General features: G+C 29.6%; 1 protein-coding gene across 1 annotated transcript in view; it reads left to right on the forward strand.

Moving 5' to 3' along the window:
* LOC143240205 (pyruvate dehydrogenase phosphatase regulatory subunit, mitochondrial-like) overlaps nt 1-16,428 on the forward strand; it is a 115,352-nt gene that overhangs the window by 11,831 nt on the left and 87,093 nt on the right. Inside the window, exons 3-5 of the mRNA XM_076482294.1 lie at nt 3,279-3,409; nt 13,999-14,080; nt 14,649-14,730. Of these exons, the coding sequence (XP_076338409.1) occupies nt 3,279-3,409; nt 13,999-14,080; nt 14,649-14,730 (295 nt within the window). The remainder of the gene's footprint in view (nt 1-3,278; nt 3,410-13,998; nt 14,081-14,648; nt 14,731-16,428) is intronic.

The raw sequence follows: 16,428 nt of genomic DNA on the forward strand, positions 1-16,428 counted from the left end.
CTCTTCCTTTTTTCCTTCCTTCTATTTCTCATTTCTGTCGTTGTACTGATTCAGGTAGACTTCTTTGCTTTGTGCATGCCTTTCATTATTATATTGCTTGCATAGCTCATTTCAGGCATCTCCATTCCTGTTATTTATTCACTGGTGCCCCTCTTCCTCTTGAGATCTGTCTCTTTTAAGTCTTACCAATTGGGCTTGTCATTTTATTCAGTTGGCTTACTTCTTTTTGTCCCCTATCTAATGTATGTTATTTTGTGTTACCTCCCATCAAATCAGCCATCTCACCTTTTCTCTGGCTTCTTGTCTTGATTTGTCTTTAGAGGAAATTTTACAACTGTGCATGTGTATCACCTTTGACATTTATCTCCCATTCTCTCTATCACATCATGATTTCTGTATCTTTGGAGTATTGACCTATGAGATGTGGTGTTTATGCTCTGGAGTTAGTTGTTTCCTCATATCCCTGACTTAAAGGCTTGAGGTGATGATGGTATGATTGTCATACTTCCCTCATGCAGATGCTAATATGCAGCAATGAGGTTTTGATGTAATTGACTTGCCAAGTTTGGTTTGCCACACCCAAGCCATTCTACACAGTGGGATGCATCCTCCTTTACCAACTTTCCTTCCATGAGAGTGAGTTATTTCTTTATCTGATTGAGGTAACTTTCCTCACTTATCCTATTCCATTCAGATGTGCTGCCTTTCTTTTCTGCCATGTATACTCATTTCTGTTCATGGAGAAGAGATGCCTGTGGCAGAAGTGGTGCAGTACCCCTTCTTAGATCATCTGATCTGTTTTTCTCATGTACTTAGACACTTCTAGGAGGTACATCTATTCTTCCTTCGTACCAATACCTCTTTCTTTTCAATGTGGGATTCAAGTGGAGGTAAGTACAGTATGGGAAGTTATAATTTTCTTATCAAGATTTCTGTATCATTATACCTTGCACTAATATTCCATCAGAGAAGCTTAACATATGAGAGAGAGAGAGAGAAGGTATTCTGTAAGTAGGTCAGTTATTTATACTTTTACATCATATATCACTAATGTTTTTATGGCATGATCTATCACAAAAGTTTTAAAAGCTGTTAGTCTTGTAACCAAGCATTATTTAAGTCTGGATAATATTTCAGTAAATAGTGATGATTTTACTCCAGTGTCAACTCTTAGATCATAGTCTGTTCCTTTAATTCCTGACCTAACTGTAGGTGGAACATGGTTAACACAGATTTTTGTAAAGCGTGTGATGTTTTTACTGCCTAGATGAGTTTCTGCCTGTAACCCTGAAGGATGCTATGCCTTTTTGAGCTTGTTTCTTCTATGCATTAGATGAGTTTATTTTGTGAGTTTGTTTTCTCACACTTCTGACCATGCATTAATGGATTTCCCCCCACATTATATCTCAGAATGGCTGGTGTGGGTATTAACATTTTTACTGGTAAGGAGAGAACAACATTTCAACCTTCCTAGTTCATTTTTAGGTTAAGAAAGAGAGAGCGTTTGAATGTGACTGTTGATGGACACATTTCAGGGAAGACAGTATAAATGGGTACTGGATTGTAGGGGGTGTTGCAGGTGGATGTTAGGTTATTAATTAGTATAGGTATAAAAGTGTTCCTATATATTGGTTTGATTTTGGTTTTAGTTGCTGTATAAGTAGGATTTCTTTGATTTTACTTTTGGTTATATTTGTTTCCCTACTTAATAACTTAGTGTTTTCTATGGTTATGTTGTGTTTATTTGATTTGCAGTGTTGAAAAACATGTGAAGGTGTTTTTTTGTGTTTCTTTGAATCTAGTTTCCATTTTTCTGCTTCTTTCTCCAGTATAGAAGTCATCATGGCAATTGTTGATTGTATTTTATAAATTATGTTGGTGTTGTGTTTATCAGTGTAATTTTTACATAGTATGGATTTTAGTTTTGTATCTGGTTTTTGAATAAATTTGGTGTTTACTGGAATGTTGTGTTTTGTCAAGTTTTTTCCAAATAATGGTTGTTATTTTTTTTGCTGCCAATGTGATTACGTGGTTATAATAGTTATTAGAGGGCAAAGGTCCTTTATAAACACTTTTGCTAATGCTTGCCAACACAAATGATGCCACCTTGCTTTGGCATTTCCACAAGTCAAGCTGCATGGAGTTAAATGTAGAGTCATAAAATTTTCAAATAACATTTATTAACATAAATAATACATAACTAATTAAAATATAAACATAAAACCTAAATGCAATCTGTTTAACAAACTAATAATACATGTAAGGCAAGAAATACTTGCCAAACACAAGGTACACTTCAAGAGAACAATGTGCTATAAATATGTATACTGGAAGAAGTTTCTTCAGGCTATAACTGAATAGTGGGAAATCTTTTTATTGGTTGTAAGCATGCCATTCAACTTCAAGCTGTCACCCAATAACACAGCTTTGACTTTTGCAAGTGATTGTGGCTGATCTTAAGCTTAGAAATATTAGAATGTAAAGCCCCCATTGAGAATTTCTTGGAAATTTTCCAGATGCTACTGAACTTCAATTTGACAGATATAGTGAAAGTTTAAACTTTTAACTGAAAGTGGATCACATGACAACAAAACATATGGTATGGCATGGGGTTAAAGATTGACTCTTAACATTTTTGTTACTGTGTGAAATAAAAACTGTCACCTAACAGTTTTTGTGCATGGGACAAGTTTTTTTATAAGAAAATACACAATTGCTTTTTGTTATACCAGTCTACTAAATTAATTTGTAATTTTTCTGTGGCCTGGCTTGGCTTTGTAGCTGGAGCATTCAACTTGCATTCTTCAAGTCATGGTATCAAATTCCATCATCACACGTGCTTGCCTTTTCAGCTATGTGGAAATTTTAATGTGACAGTCAATTTCACTATTTGCAGGTAAAAACTAGCCCAAGAGATGACTGAGTGATGTGAATCACTCTCTCTCTAGCATATCATTTCAAAACAAGAAACAACTATAATAGACAGTATTCAAATTGCATAGGGAGTATGTTTGGTAGATCCCCGTTCAAGGCTGATTTTTCTCAGATTTGTCTGCAGCCAACTTGCATATCTGGTTTCACCAAGTGTGTGTGTGTGTGTGTATTGCAGTTATACCTTGTGATTCATGCTTTCAATGAATGTCATTGTACTGACTGTTTTTCATGAAGAGAATGAAATATTTAGTGTACTTTGTGTAGTGTAAGATCAAAGATTGCATTATACTGGATTGTGCACATAATATAACATCAATATTGTAATGATTGTAATGTGTTTGCAGTTTAGGAGGAGGAACAACATGGCATGGTGCAGGTCTTCTTGGACAAATCAAACCAACAACAATTGAAACAAAGATGTGTCAATATAGCATTGGACTTTATAAAGATCTTGAGAACAGAGGACTGAGTACTGGTAGTAATATTTAGAACATAAAATTGTTTTATTTAAGGTACATTTTTCATTAAATGTTTTTCAGAGTTTTTATTTTTGGCATTTTGTTTTTCAGAAAATATTTTTCTAAAGATACTTTAACTCCAAATTGTGTATTTAACCAGCTTAATTTATTAACCATTAAGCAAATGAATTCCTTTCTACAGTAAATATTGTAGGAATGTTAAAAAATGCCAGAATTATTAGTGATTAGTAATCAGAATTTTTGAAGCAAATCCAAGGGATGTATACTCACCAAGACACCTGGAAAAGGCAGACAGTCATTCAAAACCAAATAAAGTAAATCATTGTCTATTGAGTCTGGCTAACCACAGTTACAAAGTATCTGCTTCAAAGCTGGATCACACAGTCACACTGTATAGATGGGTAGAAACAGAATTCACTATGTTATCTGTATACCACATGCATAATGAAGTGCATTTTTCTTGCAAGGGTACAAAACAGTTAGCCAAACACATGTGAATTCAGCCATCAGTCATACACTTATTTGTAGGGAATCTAATCATACAGAAATGTGACTTATAAATATCTTTAAAACAGGCTTAATACTAGGGAATTTGTATTGATAGTTTTGGGTTGATATTTTTCTTATTATTATTTATAAATTACCTTTGTATGTTAGGTTTCAGTTTATATTTCTGAGGGTAATCCTTATCTAAAGTTATACTTTGATCTTGTACAATATTATTGGTCTGCATATGTCCATATTTAATATGAGTAAGAATAAACATCGGTAAACATATTGACCTTCAAATCTTGCAGGATGATACCATTATGAAAACACATTACAGCATTAATTCCTGCCTTTGTTTTGCTGCCATACAGTAGAATTAGCTCGTATGTGATGTATTGATGAATAAAACCTGCCTTTATAATAATGAACTTAATTCAGTTTTTGAAGAATGACATTAATAGTATTGAAAGATGCATTGTATCCTGTCAAGTAAATTTAGACTGCTAATATACAGTTTGTTTTAACAAAATTATTGAAGGTATCTCAGTACCTTATCAACACTGATTGTGAACATATAACATGAGAACTGTGGTTAAACCACTCTCTTTAGTGAGATATATATCAATTTTAAAAATTTAAGTAAAAATAATAAACTTAAGTATTTCAATAATTTTTAATTATTTAAAAAAATGATAAAGTATAATAAGTAATCAAATGAGGATTGTACCTATGAAGGATGTACATATTGATGTTTCACAGACTTTCTATCCATCCCAAATCACAGGTTTATGTTTTGTTGAGAAACTGTCACACTTTAATTTTCTTCTTATTCTTGGAATGTTATTAGTAAAGTCCATTACTAACCAGTCTCAACTTCATAACATGCAATTGAGCAACAATTAATAAAACAAAGTTTGGATACAGATAGTGGTTTTATGAGAAAGTGATGTGTCTTATCTTGCTCAGAGAACAAGAGTGGAATGTTGTTGAAAGTACAGAGGACTTGAATAAATTACTGCCATAATTTTTTTTATAGGTTCTGTTAAAGCTCTTTTCTTTCCTGAAAATGTTTTTGTTACATTATGTGGTTTATAAAATGCCACAGAATATTGTCTACTGTGTCAAGATAGAAAATAAATATAAGTTTCACAGACTAATATGAAGTTTTTCAGTAACTTCTATGTGTATCAAATCTGTATGTATTGACTATTATTGTTAAAATTATTGTTTTGAAAATAAGTAGTTCAGCAATAATTCTTTATCATTTTCTGTTGTTTTTCTTTTATTTATGTCAAAATGGTGACTACTGCAATTATCAAACTAAATAATCAAAATAAAATTGACTTTAGTGGTTGGATCTATCAAGTAGAATTGTCTGATTAACACAGTAAAAAAATAATAAAAAAATAATTAAGTATATCTTTATTTTATTTCAAAATGTTTCACAACAAAACTTTGGAAATTTCTTAACATAAAATATAATGGGGGGGGGAATCAAATTATATGAATTTGTAAGCCAAAGCTGGATACAATTTTTTAAAATCTGTTCTATGTTTCTTGCTATTTGGTTAAGTATTACCACTTTAAAAAAATATCAAGAGATGCCAGTCTCCCCATCTGGCCAGTAAGTGTTAGAGGTTAAACCCATGTGCACATATAGGATAAAAGTACACAAATTATAATCTTTTAGAAAATTACATTCAATGTTTAATTAAACATATTTATTATCCATTGTAGCTTAGACTTTCACATAGTTGACAGACATGTCTTTTGTAGCACTCTATTATTTATTACTCTTCAGTGATGGTTGTCTACAAACTCAAATAATCAACAATAAATTTGATACTGTTGACAACTGTAATCTAGCTAGCAGTTAAAGATTTATGAAATGAAAAACTTGCACATGCAAGAATAAAGCATATTTACCAAACTACGTGGAAACTGGAACTTGGAAATTTTCACAAACAACTAAACGCGAGTTTTTCAAACCAAAATTGTCAAAGGTAATTGAATGATAGTCAAATTTGCATAATCCATATTGCCACCTGGTGAATGAAAAAGTGCATAACATGGAATTTTGAAACAAAATATTATTTTTCTTTGTTGTATTCATGAAGTTGGTATCAAAACCTAGTTTATAATTTAAATTTCAATATTCCATGTGTTTAATTTCTTAATTTAAAAAGGAAATATTTTAATAATTTCTTAGTCTTCACCTCTGAGTTATCTGATGCTACTCTGCTATAAAATCTCTACTTTAGATTTTTGTTCTTTCTTCCTTTATGTCCACAAAGTAGAAATGCCAATTAATGAATAATTACCTCCCACTTTATTTATTTTCTGATTTATCAATAAACTTATTACAACCACACCAAAAGTTCCTTTCAGACTTTCATGTTTTTGAAATTACTTACTCATGTTTACTTGTCAATTGTATGTTTTTGTAATAAGTAGGAAATACGTTTTGTGAACATGGAATTATGATGACTATTTTAATTTTGGTAAAAACTGCCATTTCCAGTAGTTTTTATTGAATGTGGACTGATGTTGATACTTGGTAAGTAGTGAAACATTTTAAACTTATTTATAGGTAAGGCAAGAAACCAAGTAAATAGTAGTAGTTATTGTCAATTTTTTGTGCTATTTGAATCATTATTATTATTTGTTTTTAAATACATGTTTAAAAGTTACATGCAATTTTTTTGGACAATCAACAGTATGGAAAACTAGACTTGGTAAAATGTACTAGGAGTACTTTTCTGAACCTGTTTAGGCCTGTAAATAATGGTAGGGAACAAATTTCTTGTTTTCATGTATATATTTAAATTTATTGGTATATATTTTTTTTTAGCAAAAGTGACTGTTATGTAAAACTTAAGCATTTATTAGGTTAACTGTGCTACTTATTTCTGTTGTTGTTGGATCCAGGTAAGGTCTGTTGACATAACTGATTCTCCAAACTTCTGTTTCAAGTGGGTGAAAAGTTGTTCAGAACAAAATACATTAATTATTGCTGTCCTCCTTATATTCATGATCGAAGGGTTGCAGGTTCGAATCCCTGTCACACTAAACATACTTGTCCTTTCAGCTGTGACGGTTAATCCTACTATTCATTGGTAAAACAGTAGCCCAAGAGTTGGTGGCAGGTGGTGATGACTAGTGCAAAAAGAAATTCAAACCAAACCAACCCTCCCCATATTTAAAGCTGGAAAGATGTATCGCATAATCAGATCTATATTTAAAAAACTTTAAAATTTTGTATAATATTTTGTTCATTAACTTTCAAATACTTATTTATATACTTTTATTTATAAAAAAAAATATTTATAAAAAAACACAACAAAAAACAAAAACAAACCAACTTGCAATGTAATGTTACATGCTGTTGTTAATGTAATATGCTGAGAGGTGATAAGCAGACTTTTTTTGACTAATTACTTCAAATTATAGTGTTTCATTCAGAAATGCAGTAATTTATCCTTTGGCAACTGTTATTCCATATGTGTATTTTTCTCAAGTTTTCCAACAGCTAACTTAAAATAACCATTCTTTTTTGTCTTTTGATCAGGTTTTTTATTCATTGTTTCAATATGTTATGTTTCACATTTGAATCAGTTTGAGTTCCCCCTTCTTGAAGAGCTTTTATAGCTTTGTATTATTTTCCATTTGTTAGAGTTTTCACTTTTCATCATGGTTAGCCATAACAAGAGTAAAATTTAAAATTCTGTGAACAAATATAAATTAAAACAGCTTGAGAGTTTTCTATATCATCTCTGTTTATAAACCCTCAGTGAAGTTAATTAAACTAAAGTGACACACCTTAAGAACATATTCAAATTATTAATGATTTGCTCTGATGTCTTAGTGTTATTTTTAATCAATAGAGAGACAAAGTTTTAATTCATGGAATGATGTATAAAGTAAGATTTCTTATGGGAACACTTAACTTATTTTGCTCTCAGATTGAAGTTTTTCACATCGACTATTTAAGGAAGTCACTTATGATTTAATTAGAGATCCAAACAAATTCTGACTACATAATTTACAAACTAACCTTTAGTAAAAGTACTTGATCAAAAAACATTATTTTTTGTGTGAACGTTATTGCAAACGTTTGTGAAGCTACTCTTGCAGCATTGTAAGTTATGGTATGTACACTGTAATGGATATAAAGTCAGTGATTTTGACTAACCCCACATTTAAAAGGTTTTAATGAGGTATTTGGACAGAAACAGAACAAATGATTTTTATTATGGTTTGAAACTGCCTTAAAATGCATTCTTTATTCATGTTGGCGACAGAGGCATAAAGAAAACTATGAATGTTGAGATGTCAGGACCAAAATCGATGATCAACATCAACAGGACACATTTTGCAATGTTAAAGAGAACCATGGAGTGTAATAGTCTGTTAAAGTGGGACAGCACTATACAACCTTCAATAGAAAAAAAATTAAGGCAGAACTTGTGAGGACATAGATGTTGTGTAGTGTAATATGAATTGTTTTGTGCCTCAAACTTTCAGCACTTCTGCTGAGTGACTTACTGCTTTTCACTCTTGTGGTTCATAGAGCAATAAAACCAAGTAAAAACAAGTGTAAAACTCTTAAGTAATTGTAATTGTCTGTTAGTCTGTCATAATATAGTAGATGAGTTTGAGTAATAAAATAATTACATAAGAAAAATAGTACATGTTATTTGAATCGCTCATACTAGTTAGAGTGTAATCCAGATTGCTCAGTAAATTTACAGCCAAGGGTTTTGTAGAAATATTTTATTTATGATCCTGTTTTTTTTTGTGTGTGTGTGCATGTGTACAACATGCTTGTAATGTATACTAAAGTTAATCAGGTGTTATGAAAGTACTAAATTTGAAATTATGGAAATATTACTTCTTTGGTACAGTCTTGATTTAATGGACTGATCCAATGCCAATCATAAATCTTTCTGTATAAAATGCTTATTTACAAGTATAGGCTGAATGAACATTCATTTGCATTTTAACACTTATTATGAATTATCTTTCATCATGCATTAAAACTGAGGATGTTTATTGATATTATTTCATAGCATTGCTTTCTTTGTGCTGCATAATTGAAAGTTTGTTTTTGTTTAATAAGAGGAGAGAATTTTTTCAGTTTGCAGATTTTGCACTTCAGATATATAAAGTGTGTCACACAAATTGTATTTATTACTTTACTCTTATTTACTGTGGAAATCCATAAAAGCAGAACATTTATATAAATAACATATTTTGTAGTAGATATGAAAAGGTAAATCATTATATGAGAATTAATCCTGAAATTTCATCTGAGATTTTTATTTTGTTTTACATCTTCTACAATGATGTTTTCATACATTACTTTGGATTTTTTACTTGTATTATAAGTAAACTTGTATATCTTTGAGGATCATGATATTTTTATTCATTTAAGTTATGCCTGGTTTTTACGTGAAAGATGAAAGTATATTCTGTTTCAAAATAATATTTGTGAAACTTTGTTTATTGTTAATTAATAAACTGACACTTTACACTTTGGTCATGAAATATTCACTTACATGGTTAATGTAGTTTTCATTTATAGATTGTTTTGGTAAAAACTTGAGCTTTTAAAGTAGGTTCAACATATTTTGTTTTTTCTTTATTATTATTTTTTGGATTAGTACAGCAATATATAACTAGTTTAATATTACTGTTGTCAGTTTTTTGTGCAACAAAATCTTATTTTTTATATCTAGAATCTTAAAATATTAATGTCAAAGAGAATAAAACTAGAGTAAGGCATTCTAAGTAACTGCCCCAAAAAAAAGCCTGGTAAATATTTTGCCTTAAAATTAACATATAGTGCAGTTAGTATAAAAGTCTAATAAAACTTTGGATTGCCATAGTGGCCATTTATTTGTTTCTAACATAAAAAATTCACAGCAATGTTTACCAATTGTATTATTTTTTTGATGGTATATTTCTATTATTATAGTTAATATCCACTTACTGTAGGTTTGAAGGATACCAAGTTAAGGACTGTATGTCTTTTTTTCTCTCATAATTACTGATTTAAAACAAAGTTAATAAGTGGTTTTGTAGTGAGTGTTGACTTAGCAAAGGAGCCATAGAACAAAAGTGAGACCTTTATTAAGATGCATTAATTGAACAATTTTCTGTGCCCAAACTGAACTGAGGGAAGATAAAAAAATTTGAAAAAAATTACATATTAGTAAGTAAGGGAATATAAAACATATGGTACCATCTTGTACATCAAAACTAAAGTCAAGACCTAATTAATTAATTATAGCATTTTAACATTAATTCCACTTCCTATCTAAAACCACCAGATGAAAATAGTTATTTAATTATTTTTCATAATAGACCATAGTACCTATCTATCCTTTTTCTTTGGGTTATGCCTCATGAACTTTTCTAATAGTATTTATTTTTTGTAACACACCATGATACTGAATACTGTTGCCCAGCTAATAAAAGACTGTTCAGTGTTTTAATTTTAACTTTTCCTTGTCACAATGTTTTATAAATGTTTTGTTTTCTAATGTATAGTAATTATCTAAAAACTTCAACTAATATCAAAATTATTATACATTTCTTGGTAAACATTGCACATAATACATTGAGCCTACCTTAGTTCTATTACCCTGAATATGATATAAATATTTATTTATAAATTGTGTTTTGGATTTTCATGTAGGTTGACATAAGGGTTGAAATTTTGTTCTCTCATTTCATGTGTGACTTGCAGTTGTTTAAAATACCAAATAAATTAAGGCAAAAAACAACATATATTATTTTTTGTTTATTCTCTGCAATACAATCTTAAATGAACTATTTTTTGCTTGTTAGTTTTTGAAAGTAATAATCTGAATATTATGTTTCACAAACTTTAAATCTTGACTACCTAAACTTTAAAGACCTCTTTTGTATAATGCTCATTTTTCTATCCAAAACAGGAAATTGTGCTTTATCAATATGAGCAAATTTATTTTATTGTTAGAAGTAAAATATGAAAGTGATATATTTTCTTTATATAATTACATACTAAAATATTCCTAAAACAAATTTGAAATAACATACTACCCTTTTCAGCTAAATATCTGGTCATTATAATAACACCATGGACAGGTAATAAATCTTAACAATTATGAACTTTGCTCACTTTTTAGAGACTATAATAGCAATCATAATAACCTAAAAAGTCCTAATGGTTTTCTTCATGTATCCATTTTTTTCTCTAATCATGCCAATAGCTAGATTAAAAAGTGATTAAAAGATAAGTACTAACAAGAAAGAGAAGGCTTAGCTATGGGCTCATTTCATATCATCACTACTTGGTAGGCTCTACAATTAAGATTTCAAAATTGACATTCTCAAAACAGGTACTTTGCCACAAGATTTGACTCAAATATGTTAGTGATGCCTTTGTAATAACTAGTACTATAGATGAGATTCAAGAATTCATGAACCACTGAACAGGTAACATTATACAATACCATTTACAATGTAAATAGAAATAGGGTAACAAACTCTCACTTGGGATTACCAAGACATAACTTGTATACTTAAGGAACTTACAGGAAACCAGCAAATATAAGTAAATACCTTGCCTTAAAATCAGACCTCCTAAACAGCATAAAAGACCATCTGGTTCCCAAAATTAAGATTTGTAATACCAAGGAAGCTAAGAAAATGAAAGAATACCATGTAACTAAAACACTATAATAGTGGATAAATAGACTACTTCATATAGAAGAAGAAAATTTAGAATAAATAGAAAGAAAATTGAAGACATGCGACCATATTCTCCTGTCTCTGAAGTCCCTTTGAAAACGTACAGAGGCTATGTAAAGTCAAAGGCAATAATTGTGATAACTTTTGTCAACTGTTTATAAATCATTTTGTGTTTGCACTTTAATTACTAGGCTTTTGTATTATTGTTGGTGCTATTTTACTTAAAGTTTCTAAGTTTTTCTGGTTAAGTCAATATTGTTGTCACTAAAGGCTAGATATTTCGAGATTTTTGTTATGTGGGTTCTAAATATGTGCAGATACAGAAAGAAGGAAGTTAGTGAAAGAAAGTTCAGTTGGTGGAAATAAAAAAGTTAGTGAGAAATATGCATTTAGACTGTGTAAGTTTAGCTGTGAGGTGTGTACAGTGATGACTTTTAAGGTGTTATAATTGCAGATTGTATTGTAATAAACAGAGTTAATTCATCTTTTCAGTTGGGATGTGAAGTAACTAAAACAGCAGGACTTTTGACATAAGATAATTAATTAAAGATCTAAATGTTGTTACACACATGGTAAAGTAAGTGAATTGATCACTAATTACATTGTTATAACAAAGTAGGGGAGAATAATTTGTCTTTTCAAAGAGTGTTCCAAATTAATTGAACCTGCCAATGTGAACTTTGGCAAAAAAGAGAGAGAATTATTTTAATTATTTACTCTGGATAGGATACATCTATGGTAATCATTATATATAATAAGTGTAACAAATTTTTGTACATGCATTTTAGTTGTTTTGAATTTATTCTTTTGGAACACGTGCAATATGTGTTGTTCATTTATTGTTCAAACAAGCCACAGTCACCTACTGTAAATAATTTGCACCCATAAAAAAAACTGACAGACACATAATTATGTGCCAATTTTAAACTTGGCATGTGATAGATAGACTGTCAAAAAATGTTCTTTGTCTCTCCTTTATATTTAAAACAGTGTGTTGAACCTTGTCTTTATTATGCCTTGCAAAGGTGAAATATTAATATGCATAGAGACAGAGAGAAAATCAATGAAAATAAGATGTGAGTGGCAGCTATAAAATAACATTACAAGTCAATTAGAAAATAACACCACATAATGTCTCGATTAATGTAGCATTGATTGTATACTAGAGTAAGTTGTAAAGAAAAAAGAGAAGTTAATCAGTGGGGTGGGATATGAGTGGTAGCTGGGAAACAACACTAAGTAAATTATGTCTGGAATACTGTATTATTAATTGAATAATAATATAAGTTATAATCAGTGATTTTACTTATGAAAATTTAGAGCAGCGATAATTTGTCAGCATCACAAAAAATATCATTACAAATTAAAAACTGAAATTTCAAGAAGTGAGTTCTGTCATGATATGCTTATGCAGTGTGACCAGGTGATGGAAAAGTATTTGATAGCACAAAATTAGAGTTGATAAAACAATACCCATGGCTAGAGGTTATTTCAAAAGTTGTTGGAAAGAAGAATGTGTTGGATACTACTGACTCCTAACATTCATATTTCTACAAGTTAAAGTCATAGTGATGATCATTTCAGTACAGTAAGTAAGTGTGTAAAAAGGAAAACTGAAAGTTTGGAGTACAGTGGTAGTGATGATGAACTTGAGGAACGATGTATATTCTGATATTTTAATTAGTATTTCGAACTGTCAGCACGTGGTAAACAATCTGAAATTTGAGAGGTATGACAATGTTAATTAAGTAATATTCTTTGTTTGAGCAGTTGTAAACAGAAAAATAATTTATTTTCAGATTCATTCTTACAGAAAGTTGATAATGGAATAATCACATAAAAGAAATTGCATGCTTTCAAACAGTCAGACATTTCTTGTATTCTTCTTGGTCAAAGCAATAAAAGCTATTAAGAAAACATGCAAGTAATCATCTGTTTCATCAACTAGCTTTGATAGGCAAAACTGTATGAACAAGGTGCAGACATTTTGGGAATTGATGACTACAACAACTAAAACTAAAGTGCTTAGTGAAGGGTGTGATCACCAGATGTCAGTTATTATGATAGTTAGTAGTATATATTAAAAATATTAATTAGAATTAATAATTTAATTTTTCATTTGGTAAAATATTATTTAAAGAAATATATATATATTTTAAATTAGCTTTTAATGTGAATTTGTTGTCCACAAGTTGTTGAGCTAATTACTTTTATTTTTATAGTATAAAAGTTTGTAGCTGTTCTGTAGGTGAAAAATCTGTTCATTTTATTTTTACAGTGAAATGTAAGTACAAGAAGCATTTTTTTATAAAAAAATAATGAACCAAATTAAAATAAGTTACCTGCTTCCTTTTGACAGGATGGAAGGGATGTGGAAGCCTTCTCCTTGCTAGAACCAAAGATAGAATGATATCATTTCAAAGACTTGCTGCTTCTGCTGAGTGAGTTAATCTTCTAAACATGGTATATTTTATTTTTTAAAATGTTGCATATACATCAGAATATATGTGTTACCACAGTGAAGTTTCCTGTAGATCTGTAGCTGCTTGAATTTTTTTTCCTTTTCTTATTTTTCAGAATTTATAACGATGAAGTGTTTTATTTCAATAACTGTATAACTTTCTTTTTGAAATTGTATACCTTTGAATTACATATGTTGTTGAATGAAATTGGTTTCTTATTCATTAAAACATCATCAAAATGTTTTTCAATTTTATTATCAACTATCGTTAAAATTAGTTAATGCATTAATATATTCTTTGCTTGCTGTGCAATGGTTTCTAACATTTTTCTTTTTATCCTAATCACTTTTTAAAGAATAACTATTTCTTCCCATTTCTTAATTTAAGTGACATTTTTCACTCAATTTCTAACATTATCTACAACAGATGTTTATTTATCTGTTAAAAAAAGTACCAAAATGTAAAGCTGTTTATAAAGTTTTTCTCTTTTGATTGTTTATTTTACTCACTTTCTTAATTTTAATAGGCACTTTATTTTTATTTTCAGAGCCATGAACATAGAGTGTGAACTTCTTACACCTCAGGGAGCAGCAAAGATTTCTCCAATCATCAGCACAGAAGATTTAGAGGTATCTTTTGGTACTAGCAAATAGCTCATTGTAGTTGTTTCAGAAGGAAAAAAAAAATCTGTTTACATTTTGACTCAGTATATAAAGTTGCTTGTCTAAAATGTTTGGGTTATGTTTTGACCAGCATATAATTAATTCTCTGAACAAATGTTCAGTCAATAGGCCCAACTGTGTGACTTCTTTGTGTATTTTTTAAGTCTTTGAAGATTTAATACTTTTAACTTTCAGTATAATGTGTACATCTTCACAAATTTGGCAGCTTTTCAGTTAACATTGTAAGATTTTCACTTTATATTTTTTAGAGAAGTATTTTTAATGAATTAAAATAATGATTTGTCCATGCATATATTGAGTATTTGTTTTGAACAGTGTATGTGACAAGTAATTTTCATGTTAAAATTAAAAAATACTTTTTGTCATTTCAAAAATCTAAAATTTCTTTTGTGTAACTCCTAAAATCTCATAAATATATTTTGAACTTTTTTCCAGTAAAATTTTAATTTTACATGTTACTTTTTCTAATATACCTAAAAATGGGATCAGTCAATTTGACTGACCTTGTAACCACCAAAAACAATTCAAAATCTAAATTACCACTTTTTCTTTCTAGAATTACTTCAGATTGTAACATAAAACTGTTACATGAAATGTTTATCCTGAGTAGCTTTAGTCTCATAACAGTACATCTATTTATAATTAATTAAATTGTATTGTTTTATTGCCATTTGAACTATGTTGAACTATTTTCTATGCCATTATAAGTTGCAAATGACTTGGGGCATGTGAGCTCACTTTACACTATCTTTACATTACCTATGTGCTGTTCACGTGTTTGCCTCGTGAAACACTTGTATTAAATTATTATTTATTTTATCTAGTGTAATCTTAACTAACTTAAAAAGAAACCTATATTTACATTTTAGTTACTTTTATAATAATAAAGAAGAGACATAAAAAACAACAAATAAAGTACCTACACAGTCTTTTTTGTCTCTTGCTGTTGATTGCTGAGGAAATGTAAGCTCACTATTTTATACAAATGGTAGTAATACACTACATAATTTTTATTTAATTAAATAATGCATCAAAAACATAGATCAATCACATGAAAAAGTAGACAATTTCCTCTAACTCTAAAACTTTCTGGCTTTCTAACTAGGCAACAAGAGCTTTTATGAATTTCTCCACTGTAGTTGTTGAGTTTCTCCTGAGAATGTTGCTTGTACTCTGAGTGATGCTTATTTGTTCAGAACACAATATTATACAATACGCCATTTGATAGATGAAAACCTTGATTTTCTATGGGAAAAGTAATGTGAAATTAAACTTAAGAGAAAACTATTAACAAATTCTGAAATAGAGAGAGATGTGACAGGTGGGATTTGCTTTTCTATTCAATAACTCTGTAACCAAACAAAACTAAATGCTATAAAAATTATGGTTGTTTAAGAAATGATAATCTTATGAAGAGTAGTTTATGTTTAATATCATACTTTTTCCAGGGATGGAGGATAAAATAGAGAAGGCAAGATGTACAGAGAAAGTGTCACATGTATCATGTTAGGGGAAATTCAATATTTTTTAACTTTGTACAATTAGGAACTTGAAACTTATATTAAAGTATGAATTATTAACTAAAATGTTATTCCATACAAATTGGTATAACATGAACAAAAAATAGTTGAATAAATTTTAAAT

Source organism: Tachypleus tridentatus, chromosome 13 (genome assembly GCF_004210375.1).
Source record: "Tachypleus tridentatus isolate NWPU-2018 chromosome 13, ASM421037v1, whole genome shotgun sequence".
In the NCBI taxonomy this organism is placed as follows: domain Eukaryota; kingdom Metazoa; phylum Arthropoda; class Merostomata; order Xiphosura; family Limulidae; genus Tachypleus; species Tachypleus tridentatus.